The 16811-nt window shown below is 36.2% G+C and overlaps 1 protein-coding gene across 1 annotated transcript; it reads left to right on the plus strand.

Moving 5' to 3' along the window:
* The first annotated feature begins 10054 nt into the window (after nucleotides 1-10054).
* On the plus strand, nucleotides 10055-16309 carry LOC121246844 (50S ribosomal protein L3, chloroplastic). The gene is made up of 2 exons (XM_041145145.1): nucleotides 10055-10717; nucleotides 15901-16309. Exons 1-2 carry the CDS (start codon nucleotides 10150-10152, stop codon nucleotides 16188-16190), a joined length of 858 nt encoding a protein of 285 aa, XP_041001079.1. The 5' UTR covers nucleotides 10055-10149; the 3' UTR covers nucleotides 16191-16309.
* The last annotated feature ends 502 nt before the right edge of the window (nucleotides 16310-16811 follow it).

Here is a 16811-nt window from a genome sequence, read left to right on the forward strand (position 1 = left end):
GTCACTACCACCACCACCACTAATGTCTAGGGGTGTAAGGAGTTCGGTCTGGATAGGAAAAACCGACCTTTTGGTCCGAGCCGAAGTTGAGACCAGTCGGTCTCGGTCCCATAAATTGTGGATTGAAGAAATTTGGTCTGGTCCCAAAGTCTATAAATTTTAGACTGGACCAGACCGAACCCCTCTCTATATATATATTTTTAAAATATTTTTAATAATTTAATATATTATTTTTATATAGTAATTATATAAGTTAATAATGTAATTTTCATTTAATTTATTATCATTGACTATATAAAATATAAAATAATATATGCTATCAATTAATAATAAATCATAAATCATGTGATAATTTATATCATTATAGTCAATACATCATACATTCATATACATACTCTACTATTTACACTTAATTAAAGTAATTAGGTAATATTTTTTAAATACCTAAGTTGCAAGCAAGCATGAATAATCTATATACAATGAAATTATTTAATATTTATTAACCATATATAAAATATATGACATTTTTAATAATTATGCATACTAAGAGTAAAGTTTAAGTTAGTAAATAGTAACTATCAACATTATAAATATAATTATAGTTAAACATTTTTTTAATAAGTTAGTTGCATAATTCATATTAATAAATTCTATTAATTTAAATTTTATTAATTTAAATAATTTTTATTAATTTATTTAAAAAAATGAAATAAAATAACAAAATAATTGGACCAGACCAACTGGACAGAATCGAACGATCATTATGGGTGTTCAATCCTATCCAGTCTAGGAAAATGATTGACCGAAATTTTGGACCACCGAAATTGGGAGAGGGAGACGCTTCAGGCTGTCTTTTTCTTTTTTTATTTTTTTTATAAATTTTCTTTTTAATATAAAAAAGTCACATGGCTACAGCCACGTAGTCAAGATCCATCCTTGGGATCGAACGTCGGTGGTTGTAGCTTTTTCCTATCATATTACATATTTGATTTCTATTTGTGAAATTCTTTAAATATACCAAATTATCCCCTTCTTGAAAAACAATTAGTATCAGAACAAAAGTTCTTTTGTAAGATTAATTGCATTTAGAGTTAAAGATCTAATGTCAATCTGCTGCTCGACCTCCATTAATTTGTAGAAACAATTATATATTTTGGAATGCCAAAATGAGAATATTTGTTGATACTCAAAATTCTCAAATATGAAGATGCATCGCAAAAGGATCAAAAGGATCTCATATACCATCAAAAATTGTGGATGGAGTAATGATTATAAAATAAGAGTAAGATCTTGATGATGAAGATGAGAAATTAGTTTCAATTGATTGCACAAGCTACAAAAGTGTTATATTATGCTCTCAATAGAAATGAGTCCAATACAATAATGACTTGCAAGTCCACTAAAGAAATTTCGGGTAAATTGAAAGTAACATATGAATAAATCTCGCAAGTCAAGAAATAAAAGATTGACATTTTTGCTCATGAATATGAGATGTTTAGAATGAATAATAATGAATCCAAATCTACTATGTATACTTGTTTTACTAACATTGTAAATAGTTTAGCAGCTTTTGGCAAGATTTACTCAAATTGGATATGATAAGAATAATTCTTAACTCCCTACCATGAAGCTGGGAGCAAAAAGTCGCAGCAATTATCTCATATGTGTGTGATAAGTTTGAAAAGTGAATTATGCACTTTTTAAACGTTTCTAAAAATAGAAAGTGAATGATGTTGTCTTTGAAATTTACAAAAATGAAAAGTGACTAATGTTAGTTTTGACATTTGTATAAAGAGGAATTGTTTGTTTTGAAAGTTACAAAAATTAATGATGTTATCTTTAACATTTACAAAATGATAATTTTTTAAAAAAAAAAATTGATAAATGAATGATGTTATTTTCTTACATTAGTTTAAAAAAAGAAACTTTTTAAATTTGAAAAGGATCATAGAAAAATGCAAAAGCAAGCCTCTCATATGTACGTGTATAAATAGTTCATTTGAGATATTGTACACAATAACTAAAGCTTTACAACACTCATTCATAAATAAATAAATAAAACAACCTAGCTTACCCTTACAACATATCCAAACTCGGCTTGTTTACCCTTAATTGATGTCCCTACCATTAACGTTTAGAAAACAAAAAGCTTTTAACTTGTAGGAGGTTGTTTATTGAACGCTAATCTAACCTTTTATCGTGAACTTTAAACTAACTTACGTTGCGATTAAAAAAAAGGGTGCCTCGATGAATTAAAACAACTAAAAAATAAATAAATAAATTGGAGTGAAGTTATATCTAAACCTCCAACCTTCTCAATCCCTGTCCAAATATCTGATCGGCTTGGCCTCTTTCCATTTTTCGCCTCCCCTTCTCCCCCATCACCACAAGGCCTTTGTCTATAAATTTATTGGATTCATATTTCCTCTAACTTGAGATAGCCAGAACAAGTGAATATAACTACAAAAAAAATAAATATTTGTGACAGATTATGTATGACGAGAATGACTATTTACAACGAAAATAAACTCATTTCAACAGAAAATAATCATTTTCGCAAGAAATAACTAGCCATAAATAAATAATTTTCTTGTAGTGATATATATACTATCAACCACATGCAACTTCTTAATCCGTGAGTTAGACCACAATCCTCACCCCTCAGCTTGTATCTTCTTAGTTTTAATTTAGTGCAAAGTTTCTAAGCAAACAAAATAATTGGCTATATGAATGAATATGTGAAAACTTAAATTTTTTTCATTTGTTCATTTTGTTGGTTTCATGTATGACTCTCTTCCATTTATGATAAAGTATTGGGCTAATTCTTTTGACAAGAGATTGATATCAAGCATTGATGATGGGAACCAAGGTGGGCCTAGTCTTAAAGATCATTTGTAAATTCTAGATGAGCCAATTACAAGATCAAGGACCAAGAAGATCAAGGAAGCAATGCACGGATTGGTGCAATCCATTTGGGATGAAGCTAGCAAGAGCCCAACACTCAAGATGGGCTTGAAAGAAGGAGAACCAGCTTTGATCCACTTGATTCAAGCTGTGGAAGACATGGCTTAGAGATAGGGCCTATTGTTATTTGAGACTTCAAATTTGGTTAAATGATTTATTTTATTAGTTTAGAATAAGTGGGCTTGAAGATGTCTGGCCCACACGTCTTATTTTCAATGAACTAGAGTTTTCAAGAAGGCCTTGTATTTTGGCCAAGGGCTTACTTGGAAAGTTACTTTTAGGAATTAGGGTTTTAAGAGGTACTGTAGCGTTACTGTAGCCGTACTGTAGCCGCGGTACTGTAGCGTGACACTGTTCATCTGGGGCATTTTGGGTAAAAGGGGGCTTTATTTTGGTTAGGGTTTTAATTAGGTTTAGTTTAAATACTCCTTGTAGCCTCATTTGAAGATCAGACAATATTGAATTTTATTTGTGAGTTGAGTTTTCTCCTCTTGTTCTTGATTGAACTCTTGAACTTATCAAAAGTAAATCACAACCTTTGTGGCGTTCCTTCTTTGTAATCTGGGTTCTTGAGACGGGTTCTTCAACGGGTCTAGATTTTAATATAATCTAGGTTCTTGAAACGGGTTCTCATCGGGTCTAGATTCTCCATCCTTGACTTGATTTTTGGCTTTCTTGGGGAGTTTTCAAATTGTTTGTGGGTTCAAGGGAATTCATTCCCGCGGGTTCATATCATTTGGTATTCAGAGCAAGGTTTCCAATCAGGTCTTATTCTATCTTTTATTTCTTGCATATTTAATTCTAGGGCTTCATTGTTCTAGGGTGGATTACAAAAAAAAAAAAAAAAATAGTGGTGGTTAGCAGACTTCTTCACTATTGTTAGGGTTGCTGAAATTCATTGTTCTAGGGTTTGTGGTGGCTGAAATCTCTTGTTCTAGGGGCTGCTGTATATCACTTGCCCAAGGGTTTCTGAGTTATTGTTAGGGTTTTCTCAACTGCTTATTCTTGTTTGTGATCAAATCAGTTGGTGAAAGGAAAAGAAAAGAAAAGAAAAGAAAGGAAAGGAAAAGAAAAGAAGAGAAAAGAAAAGAAAAGAAAGGAAAAGAAAAGAAAAGAAGAGAAAAGAAAAGAAAAGAAAAGAAAGGAAAGGAAAGGAAAAGAAAAGAAAAGAAAATTTGAAAAAAAAAAAAAGAAGAAGAAGAAGAAGAAGAAGGAGAAGAAGATAAGGAGAGGTAGCATATTTAAAGGTTGCTACATAGTTACAACAAAGACAAAGAAAAACATTTGTTGATTGAGTTTTATCCTCAAAGGGGCTGAATACATATTTGTAGTTGGTATCTTGTTCTATAATTACTCTTTCCCTCATATAAATTCCTTGAGTCCCGTGTCGTTTTATTCCTTCCTTGTTTCTTGTTTCTTGGATCTATATTACTGGTTGGAATAATACAAGGTTGTATTATCTTGATTTAGTTCAACTAGTTCTTAAAGAACTTGAGCGGGAAAACTATTGAGGTAAAAGGTAAGAGAGTGTGAGACTATTATCGGGGAAAAGCCAATTAGGAGTGAAACACGAGTGGAATGCCATTATTCGAGCGTAAACACGTAAGGGAGTGTGTGAGGTTTTTCCACTAACATTCATTTGTGCAGCATTTTACAATGTCTCATCGGAGTGGCTCTTCACCAAAGGGGATGGTAGATAACTCATCATTTGTATTGCAATCCATGCAACAACAGTTTGAGCGGTTGAACTTGGTGTTAGGTGAAGTGAGGGATAGGATGGATCATCAAGAAGTGGTAATTAGAAATTTACAAGGCAGGAGAGATAGGAGGAGGAGTGAACCTTGTATTGAACATAACTGTAAGAATGAAGGGTATGGTGAGTCTCTTGTTGCTAGGCATGCTCTCAATATACAAATTAAGATGGATGATATAGAGAAGCAGAGCGAGAACATTTTTCATACTAGATGCCACATCAACAACAAGGTATGTAGTATGATCATTGATTTGCGGAGTTGTATTAATTTGGCAAGCACTACTTTAGTTGAGAAACTGAATTTACCTACCTTAAAACACCCTAGACCATACATGTTGCAGTGGTCGAGTGATTGTGGGGAGGTTAGGGTCAATAAGCAAGTGCTAGTTACTTTTTCAATTGGAAAATACCAGGATATGGTCCTTTGTGATGTAGTGCCTATGCATGCTGGTCATATTTTGTTGGGGAAGCCATGGGAGTACGATAGGAAGGTGATCCATGATGGGTTAAGGAACATGTACAGTTTTGAAAAGGATGGAAAAACAATCAAACTTGCTCCTTTAACTCCAACACAAGTCCATGGGGACCATTTGAAACTGAAAAGTGAGGTTGCTCAAAAAAGAAAGAGTGAAAATGAGTGTGATCAAAAAAGAAAAAGTGAAAAGGAGATTGAGCTAAAAAGCAAGAGTGAAAGTGAGATTGAGAAAAAAAGAAATAGTGAGGCCGAAAACGAGAGAGAGAGTAAAATGAGTGAGATAAAAGATGAGGGTGAGGCTGAAACCTCAAGAGAAATAGAGAATGAGTTGAAAAACAGTTGTCAGGTCGAGAGTTCAAAACAAGATGAAGGAAAAGAGAGTGACAGAAAAAAAGAGAGTGAAAAGCAAAAAGAGAGTGAAAAAGAAAAGAATTGTGGAAAGAAAAGAGAGAGTGAAGAAAGTGAGAGAAAAACAAAAAGAAAAGTGAGTTTTTATGCTAAGGCGAGTCTTAATACTAACGAACTTGACGTATCTTTGCCTAGTGTTATTGTCTTTTTGTTGCAGGGATATGAGGTTATGTTTCCTAGAGGTGTGTTTAGTGGATTGCCACCTATTAGGGAGATAGAGTACTACATTGATTTTGTGTCAAGTGCGACAATTCCTAACCGACCTTTCTTTGAAGAACATGAGTCTTTTTCACACTTGAAGGGACAAGGTAAGTCGTTGACTATAATGCATGCTAAGCGGGAGGACTGTGTTGAGACTTTTCCTCATGTATTCAAATACACACAAGGTATGGAAAATTTTGTGGTTGATGCTTTAGCAAGAAGGTACGTCCTTATCTTCATTTTAGATGTAAAATTGTTGAGACTTGCATATAATAAGGAATTGCATGCTAATGATGATGACTTTGCTAGTGTCTATGGAACATGTGAAAAAGTATCGTTTGGTAAGTTCTATAAATTAGATTGGTACTTGTTTAGAGAGAATAGATTTTGTGTGCCAACTAGTTTTATGCTTAAGTTGCTTGTGTGTGATAGACATGGTGGTTTGTTGGGTAACTTTGGTGTAAGGAAAACTTTCAACATGTTGCATGAATATTTGTGGAAGTATTACTTGCCATTCATTGAGTTTGCATATGATTGGAGTGGTGTAAGAAAAACTTTAGGTGTGTTTCATGAACGTTTGTGGGAGTATCTTTTGCCATTCATTGACTTGCTACATGAACATTTGCGGGAGTATCATTTGCCCTTATTAGAGTGTGCATATAAAACCTTGCGTACTACTATTTCTTATTCTCCATTTAAGGTTGTTTATGGTTTTAATCCACTTACTCATTTACCTCTGATGGCTTTGCTTGTTGATGATAGGAGTAGCTTGGATGAACATTTTCAATTTCTTGAGAAAATTAATGAAAATACACGTGAAATAGATCTTTCAAGTAAGTATCAAGTTTTTGCTATTTTCAATGTTACTAACATTTTTCCTTTTGATCCAGGTGGAGATTCGAGGTCGAATCCTTTTGAGGAGAGGGGGAATGATGGGAACCAAGGTGGGCCTAGTCTTAAAGATCATTTGTAAATTCTAGATGGGCCAATTACAAGATCAAGAACCAAGAAGATCAAGGAAGCAATGCACGGATTGGTGCAATCCACTTGAGATGAAGCTAGCAAGAGCCCAACACTCAAGATGGGCTTGAAAGAAGGAGAACCAGCTTTGATCCACTTGATTCAAGCTGTGGAAGACATGGCTTAGAGATAGGGCCTATTGTTATTTGAGACTTCAAATTTGGTTAAATGATTTATTTTATTAGTTTAGAATAAGTGGGCTTGAAGATGTCTGGCCCACACGTCTTATTTTCAATGAACTAGAGTTTTCAAGAAGGCCTTGTATTTTGGCCAAGGGCTTACTTGGAAAGTTACTTTTAGGAATTAGGGTTTTAAGAGGTACTGTAGCGTTACTGTAGCCGTACTGTAGCCGCGGTACTGTAGCGTGACACTGTTCATCTGGGGCATTTTGGGTAAAAGGGGGCTTTATTTTGGTTAGGGTTTTAATTAGGTTTAGTTTAAATACTCCTTGTAGCCTCATTTGAAGATCAGACAATATTGAATTTTATTTGTGAGTTGAGTTTTCTCCTCTTGTTCTTGATTGAACTCTTGAACTTATCAAAGGTAAATCACAACCTTTGTGGCGTTCCTTCTTTGTAATCTGGGTTCTTGAGACGGGTTCTTCAACGGGTCTAGATTTTAATATAATCTAGGTTCTTGAAACGGGTTCTCATCGGGTCTAGATTCTCCATCCTTGACTTGATTTTTGGCTTTCTTGGGGAGTTTTCAAATTGTTTGTGGGTTCAAGAGAATTCATTCCTGCGGGTTCATATCAATTGAGCTCCTATATATCGAGCCTAGTAAAGCTGATAGATGAAGCCAATGGTTAAGAGTTCAAACAAGATATAGAGATTGCAAACTAGATATATATATATATATATATATATCTATAGGGGTACCTCTTTAGACCGGTAAATCCTATAAGGGGAGTTTATCAGAAACCAATAATAAAATGACACGTCTGCTGAGTACATAATCTAAGGGTAAATCCGACCACACCAGAAACGGGTTTCCCTTCACAGATTTGTTTCGATGAACTTCATCCCTTCCCTTCAAATGCAAATACCCACACATGATTTACAGAAGAATCATGCCTTGGCATCTCCGCATCTTATTGAAGAATCTCTTCTCTTCATAAATCTCGTGGGTATTTCCAACCACCAAGAATTATCGACCATTAAAAGCTAGAGCTAGAGTTTTACGTGATGAAAATTAAAAGCTTTAGAATATTGGGTTTTCTTTCTCTCCTTTTGTTTCCCACCATTTTCTCGACAACCAAACAGAGCCCATTCTTTGGTTGTTTTATTTAGTTTTGTTTGCTAGGTTGATCAAAGGGTGGATAACGCTCATCAAAGCGGTGAGGATTTAAAGTTATCTTCTGAAGCATTGGAGAATCATCAGACACGTTCTTCAAAGGAAGGGAAAGGGAAGAGATTGTGGAATAAGGTGAAGTACCAGCTGGTTGAGTGCCACTCTTTGCCTGGTTATTTGAGGGACAATGAAAATTAAAAGCCATTATCAGTTCAAGTGGCCATTGAAGTAGGCCCTGCTTAGCATCTTTTGAAAAAAGCTTCAGAATATTGGGTTCGTGAATGTTGGGAAGGAGAGGGGGGTGGGTTTTGACAGAGCATCGGTGACTATTGAGATTTCTTTTTCCTCAGCAGCGCACCCCACCAACGTGAAGATGTGTATCCTACGCGGTCGGCTACCGATGGTTGCCGTTGTTTGGAGAACAATGGATACACCTGTGTAAAGTTATTCTCATATATATTATATATATATATAATATATATATACATGTCTACAATGCCTGCTTCTTTCTCGATGAAAGTTGAATTGATATCATTATTTTGTATATTTACACAAGCTTAAACTTCATAAGAAGAGAGAAACAAATCAAAACTCAATCTCCTTAGGATCCTGTGCCATTTTAGGGTATCCTTTATAATCCAATTTCATGCCTGGTTTTGTGGAAACGACCCTGAACTTGAGCCTCATGGCATCCATTATTTGTTGAATGCTCTCCTTCTCTAGGTCAAAAAAGGGAAAAGTTGATTTTAGTTGCCACAGATCCTCTCTCTCGGTAAAGTCAAAAAGCTAGAAAATAGATAGCATAAAAGTAACAAAAAACAATAATCCATTATTCGTGTTACACTATAAGAAAAATAACATTTTTTAATGCCCAGTTTCTTCGCAAAAAGTACCTAAAATTGCCACATTTGAGTTTTTCTGCCATTATTTAAGTCGCTGCATATTAGTTGGCATTGTTTGTTCACTTCAATGATAAATTAACGAAACTCAAAAATCGTCGAGTACTTATTTTCGGCCTTTTTCTTCTCCGCAATTACCCAACATTTCACCATAAAATATCAAGTTCTTCATGAAATAAAAGAAAAGTAACAAATCATATACCACACGAAGGGACAGAGATAGGCAAAATTTGCAGACAACAAAGAAAAGGCTTGAAAACACCTGTGAAACTCTTTGAATCAAAGTTCCAGACGCACTACATCTTCTAATTTTATAAAAAATGACAAGTCCATTAATGTGGTGAATATGCTATAAATTCAAATCCATCTTCAATATTTTCTTTTAAAGGAATCCATCTTATAGGCAACAATTATCACTAGTTGGGTTTGCATAAATATATCCAAAGTTGCTTCGAATGGGCTTGCCATTGTATAGGTGATAAGAGTCTCACTTAAGTTGAATTAAGAAGAGCTTTACACATTATAAATTCTGAGGGTAAATGTGTGTGGGTGAGAGACAAATGGGTCAAATTTCACATTGTGTGGTTGAGCGATGGTTAGGTGCCATATCATGCTAGAAGCGAGAGTTTGCCATAAAGTTCATTTTATGTGTCTAATTCTCTCATTCTAAATATCCAAATTGGAGAAAATCTAAATCTCGAAAAAATGAATTAATTTCGACATTTCTGTTGAATTAATCTCAATAGAATAATTGTATATTATTAATATTATTTTTTCAAGTAATTATGTAATAAATCTAATTTATTATAAATATTAAAAAACTATATAAATTTCAAATTTTTTATAACTAGAATTTTTTAATTAAATGAATAAAAAATGGTAAAAAAGATTATATGAGTTTGGCCGGGCCGAAACAAAGAAAGAAGGTAGCCTCGTTCGGGTTTATCATGAATGCATAAAATATGTAGCAAACAAGGAAAAGCCCAATAGGAAACTCAAAAAGGGCCACCGAAGGGGGGGACTAAAGCACCAGTAAGCAAGCAGAATGCTGCAAACTTGCCAAGGATAAGAAGGGACTGAAGGCAGAGACTAGAGAGAGATAAGAGAGCGGTGATTCGCCCCTTCCGAAAGAACGAGAGATGTCAAGCCTATCGGTATCGATGTGCAGGGCAACGGTTCCAATTGCCCACAGTTCTAACCATCATCCATTTTCTTCTATCAAGTGTTCTTTTTTCAATAACAACAACAACCCACTTCTCCTCTTTCGAGTGCACCAGTCCCAGAGTTTTAAACCTCCCGGCGGGAATGGAAAGGCTATGGTGGTCAGAATGAGCTACGATGCAGGCGTTGGGGTCATGGGTACCAAGCTGGGCATGATGAGTTACTTCCAGCCCGATGGAAAGGTCGTCCCGGTCACCGTCGTCGGATTTAAAGAAGGAAACATCGTCACCCAGCTCAAGACCGAGGCCACCGACGGTTACAATGCCGTCCAGGTGGGGTACCGCAGGGTCAGGGACCGGAAGCTCACCAAGCCGGAGATGGGTCATTTACAGAAGGCGGGCGCTATTCCTATGCGCCACCTTCAGGAGTTTCGCTTGCTGTCCGTGGATGGCTTTGAACCCAACCAGCGGCTTGTGTTTGATGAGATTTTTAAGGAGGGTGATTTTGTTGATGTGTCCGGCACCACCATTGGCAAGGGATTCCAAGGTTCTGTCTCCTTCTCTCTTCCCACTTTATTCTATATTCAGGTTATATGACTGCATTTTCTCCCATTTTACTTCCTTTTTTTTTCATCTTATGTGAATTACGATTAGGGGAAGCTGCGGTTTGTCAAACTCATAGCCTATGATTGTGTCGGTTAGATCTCACAGAGATAGAAGTTATGTTTTGCTGTTTTACAACCATCTTTATTATGAAAAATTCAGTTTGCCGCCTAAATTGGATGACCTTACCTTTGATTCTATTGATGATGAGGAGGCTGAGGGGATGGAAAGACTAAAGAGAGTTTGTGGAGATTCAGTTATTGGAGGTGTTGAAAGGGTTGATCAGTGATAAGGCTCTGGATTCTCTATGCCATTTTTTCGGATTTTCAGGGATGTTAAGTGCTAACAAAGTAGATGTACTGAATGTCTTCAACGATTTCTATGCTTGGGGTAAATTTGAAAGGAGCCTTAAAGCTATATTGCACTCTCTCAAAGAAAGTCAGGGTTGTAGAAATTAACGACTTTCATTCCATTAATAGAACAATATGCATATAGCACAAGTACACAGGACGTATACAAGAGAAACATCTAACTAAGATTTACATTTGATACAAGAAACTCATGCGCATTCAAATCTATCTCAAATGCTCGGAGGAACAAAGTGTTGAGAAAAAAAACTATAAACATGCGGGATCCATCTTCCATGTTGCTGCTACTTGTGGATTACCACATAGACCCCTCCAATTTGCTAAGAAGTCTACAATCTACTTGGTATGACCCATGCTAGACCCATTCTAATAAAGAAATCATTCCATAGGATTTTAGCTACCTCACAATGTAATAACATTTTATCCACAGTTTCTCCACTCCTCTTGCACATAGAGCATCAGTCCATCACAATGATCTGCCATTTCCTTAGATTTTTTGTAATGAGAATCTTCCATGGTGACCTCCAAACAAAGGAACCTACTTTCCTTATTTATTTATTTATTTATGTGCTTGGCAATTTATTAGAGGCATGAGAGCCCCAGTAGGGAGGATTGAACCCTCCAGCTTATAGTCCCATGGTCCCTAAGGACCAGGGTAGATGCCAGTCAGCCCCACAGGCCATTGGCCAAAGAAAGCTGCTTTCATGGTGCCTAAAGTCTTCCTAATGTTCCTGCAAGGAAATGGATTAGTATCTTGACTAGTGACAGCTTGATAATATGATCTAACTAGGTATTTGCCTTTTCTTTTTAGGGACTCCAAAGGATCTTGTCTACTCCTCCCACTGTCAGTCTTGAGGAATATAGTAAGTTGAAAAACTTTGCAACGGCCTCCACTTCTTAGTGTTGTGCTACTATGGAAAAACTAGCATTCCATTGCAAGAAGCCACTGGAGACTTCCATAAGGTCTGCTATAGAGGCATCTTTCACCTGTGCAATCTCGTACACTACTGGAATAGTTTCTTTAAGGACCATGCTTCTATAGTATAGATCATGCCAAAACTTTATGCAAGAGCCATCCCCACCTCTAATCAAGTGTGTCTTGAGAAAGTGCCCTAGCATCTTATATGCTTCCACAACCACACTCCATGAGATCCACATACTTCATTCAAATACCAACCGCCCCAAGTCCCTCCAGGCTTCGAATCTATTACAACCTTCCATAGAGAATCCCTTTCTTGTTGATATCGCCACAACCATTTTCTCTATGGTCTGATTAACACCAACAAGTTCTGAACTCCCAACCCTCCAAACATCATAGCACATACCTTTGCCCAATTTACTAGATGAAATTTAAACTCATCAGCCATCCCACTCCATAAGAAATCATGTTGTAGCTTCTCTAACCATTGAGCCACCTTAGTAGGAAGTGGGATTAAGAACAAAAAATATGTAGGCAATTTGGACAGGGTGCTTTTGATCAAGGTAATCCTTCCCCCTTTGGACAAGTAAATCTTCTTCCAACTAGCCAAATTGCTCTCCATCTTTTCGATTATCCCATCCCAAATAGCCTTTGTCTTGAATGAGGCACCCAATGGGAGGCCAAGGTATTTCATAGGCAGGGAAGATTCCTTGCATCCCAATAGATTAGCCAAGTGCTACAGTTTTTTATAACCTCAAAGCATAAAAGAAGTGCTCTTAAGGCTTGAATTTATTGTTGATTTGATCCAGAAAAGATAAGGGTATCATCTGCAAATAGAAGATGTGAGAGATTGAGAAACCAGAAAAAAGACAGCCATTCACAGAACTTGATATCATTTTGCCAAGAGAGCTTCCATGATAATGTCAAAGAGTCGTGGAGATAGTGGATCACCCTGCCTCAAACTTTGAGAAGTATTGAAGAATCCCCCACCGGAGTGCCACTCACCAAGATAGAAAAACAGAGTATGGAAATACAAAATGCTATTTATGAACGCCATTTCCCCCAAAACTAATCCTTGCTAGCATGTAAAGCAAGAAATTCCAGTTGATGTGACCATAGGCTTTCTCCATGTCCAACTCTTTTTTTGATGAGTAAAAAACTCTATTTGTACAAATGAAATAGGTTTTGGCCATGTACATAGGGAGTATACAAAAGAAAACACATAAATACATTCCAGGAACCTGAAAATGATACAAGAAAATCATGAACACTAGTTCCATTAAGCACAATGGCAGAAAACCAAAGCAAAAAGTTGTGCACAAAAAGATTTCGAAGTTCATCCAAAGTGCACTCTCTATCTTCAAAGCAAAGATTGTTCATTTCCAGCCAGATACACCACATAAGGCACAAAGGAATCATCCTCCAAACCGTAGCCACCTGAGAATAACCGTGAAGACCATTCCAACTAGCTGAGAGGAATGGAAGATGTTTCGAAAATAGAGAACGCTCATTTGGGGGGGGGGGGGGGGGATTAGAGACTTAATTTTCCAATCTTTGTTACTTTGGCTAAGGCTATTGTATTAGAGGGGATTAATTTTAATGACTTGTATGCTTCTTTTTTTGTTTGTAGGCTATAATTAGGTATTTCTCTCTTGTATACCACCTGTGTACTTTGGCTATGCCTAATTATGAGGATCAATAAATTTTCTTATAAAAAAGTAAAAGAAAAGAGATCCACCACCCCCGAAGGCATCACCCAAGCAATGCCAGATCTACTAAAATTCTCATCCCATGACGCCCTTGCCACCTCACAATGCAAACCTGCAAAGCAACCTAGATCTCTTGATTTAAGTCTACTATCGAAACATATCTATCCATATATTGAATGGCGTATGGAAGATTATTTCTTAAGTTCTAGGCAGCAAGATGAGATCAGCATTTGAAAAGATTATATCTAGAACTCAGAATGCATTCATCAAGGAAAGACATATTTTAGACCTAGTCAGATGGCCGATGAATGCCTTTACAATAGAATTGATAAAAAATCAAAGGTGTCCATGCAAATTGGACCTAGAGAAGGTGAGTAGACAATAAATTCAAATCTTAATGCAGGCAAAGTATATCTCGTTGAATCAATGTACGCTACTTCATGTATAATGAGAATCACACTTTGGCATGATGTGCGGTGCTACAATCAACCAATGAAGGTAGCATTGGTGGAGTTATTCATCATTTTTAATTGTTTGGAAACTGTGGTGGAAAATTACTTAAAAATTTTAGCAATACTTAACAATGGAATATCATTTTGTTAGATCAGTACATGATTGGAGCGTGGACCTAATTTCTACGTTTTTCAACTCTTTGGATGAGGCGGGGAGGACAAAATCTAGTGGACCTGCTCCAAAAGTGGGAAGTTCAAGGCTCAAACTTTTTATAATACCATGCACCCCACTGGAGGCCCTCTCCCCTGGAAAGGCATTTTGTGTTTCTCTTCATGGACAACAGTGTTAGAGAAGATCCTAACTATGGATTATCTGAGAAAGAGTGTCAAAATGATGAATTGGTCTTGTTTGTTCAAAAGGAACAAGGAAACCATTTACCATCACTTGCATTGTGACGTGACTAGAGCTTTGTGGGCATTGGTGTTTTGCCTGTTTAGGATAAGCATGGATCATGTCTAAACAAGTAGTGTAGCTAATGGCTTATTCGAGATGTGGTTTGTTTTCTCCCCTATTGAGATTGCTTCAGAAAAGATAGTAGAGCAACATCAGATCTTTGCCGATGTTCGTTTCAATTGCCTATTAGCTTTCATTGTACTAGAAAGTTTTGCTCATACCATACTGTATATTAGTTATGTTCATTTTATGATTGTGTCTTCCCCCTCTTCATGACAATATACATTTTCCCTTTGTTGGGAAATGTGATGGAAGTTAAATTCAAAACCTGTATCTTCTGTCTCTTGCCGCTTCTGAGAAGGTATGAAACTTAATGGAACACAAAAAGTGTTGGTTTCTTATTCTCCTTTTTAAAATAAAAAACCAGTTTAACACACAAGGCTTTCGGTCTCCCTGTTGCATTTTCGGTTCTTGAAAGGACTGAGCCAAACAAATTATCACTGGATGGAACTTACAGTTATGCCTCTAGGTTCTCATTTATACTTTCTTTTTTGTTTTTGTTACGTCTGAAATGATAATGTTCATAGGAGATTTAAGCATGCCAAATTTCAAATAAGAAACAATTTCTGGAAGCATCTAGTTACCTGTAACCTATTTAAAGCTTGGACTCAATATATTTGTCCAAAGTTGCACTTTAATCTCACAAAGATGTTGACATTGAGAACATTGGCTTCCAAACTGTTGTTTCAAGACCCTCTGTTCCATTTACTCTAGCCCAAAAGTTTCAATGATTGGAATCACAAAAGAGGTTGTACCTAAAATCGTAGCTCTTGCCAGACTTTCACAATATATCATGTCTCCTATCCTCTTATTATTCAACATATATTGGCAGATACATTCATGAGTACATACTGCTGTGAAAGAGTGTGATTCATTATAGAAGTATCATGTATTTTATCGTCATAAAAAGCATATTGATGTTTATTTATAAATGTCACAAGGAGCTTTGAGTGAGCGCTGTAATAATGTTTTTATGGAGTTGAGTATTAGATCTTGAATATTTCTCAGCACTGTTAAACAAAATATTCTTCAGCTTCAATTTGTCTTTATGTTAAGTTTCTGGTGTCCAATGTCACGCTCATATTATAGATATTGACTGTGCCATATAGTCTAATTATCTTACGGTTCGACTCAAGTTGAATTCTTTTGTTTAATTTTCCCCCAGGCGGAATCAAGCGGCACAACTTTAAAAGGGGCCAAATGACCCATGGTTCCAAGAGTCATAGAGCTCTTGGATCCATTGGTGCTGGGACAACACCAGGTCGCGTGTACAAGGGAAAGAAGATGCCTGGTAGGATGGGAGGAACCAATAGAAAGATCAGAAAGCTTAAGATTGTCAAAATTGACAATGATCTTAATGTTGTCATGATTAAAGGTGCTGTCCCAGGTAAGCCAGGAAATCTTTTGAGGTTAGCTCCAGCAAAGATTGTAGGGAAGAACATTCCAAAGAATTAGTTTGTCTGTCGCTGTACTTAAAAATTTCCATTTGACTTTTGATTTCGCTCATTTTTGCACTGTCAAGTCACTCTAATAATCTCTCAAGTAGAAATTAGTAGCCAATGGTTTTGATTGTATTTGCTTCTCAAATTTTTCGACGTTTGAAGGACACATTTTCTACACTGTTGGGGATTCAGTTTATCCTCAACAGTGTAGAGGATGTGTCCACACCAGCTTGGCTTGCAAATATAATTTTTATTTGCACTCTCAAGAGATATGTTCTTGAAATATGTCCTATGGTGTCTTTGCTTTGCCATGCCAGTAAATGACTTAACCATGCCTTCGAGAAATGCAATCACACAGCCACTGATAACTCTTGCTTATAAAAGTTTATGCCATCAGCTGAATGGCATATTTATTAACGCAATAGATGCTGTCTTGGGAAGAAACTTGATTACATTTCTCCTTTCCATATGCTCTGGGATGAATTTGATTTTAGAACTTGATGTTTCATAAATGATTTTTTTTTTAATCCTGTGAAGTCTATTTTCACCAATATCAAAGATCATTGCCAAAATTTACGTAAACAGATGATGTACCATTTTTTAATAGCTTTTCATTCATGGGATGCAGATTTTA

This window comes from Juglans microcarpa x Juglans regia, chromosome 1S, assembly GCF_004785595.1.
Source record: "Juglans microcarpa x Juglans regia isolate MS1-56 chromosome 1S, Jm3101_v1.0, whole genome shotgun sequence".
Taxonomy (NCBI): domain Eukaryota; kingdom Viridiplantae; phylum Streptophyta; class Magnoliopsida; order Fagales; family Juglandaceae; genus Juglans; species Juglans microcarpa x Juglans regia.

Bases quoted from the DNA above. Each gene is read 5' to 3' on its own strand.
- LOC121246844 (XM_041145145.1), top strand. From the start codon at position 10,150: ATGTCAAGCCTATCGGTATCGATGTGCAGGGCAACGGTTCCAATTGCC. The intron at 10,718-15,900 runs GTTCTGTCTCCT...ATTTTCCCCCAG, and splicing joins CATTGGCAAGGGATTCCAAG to GCGGAATCAAGCGGCACAAC.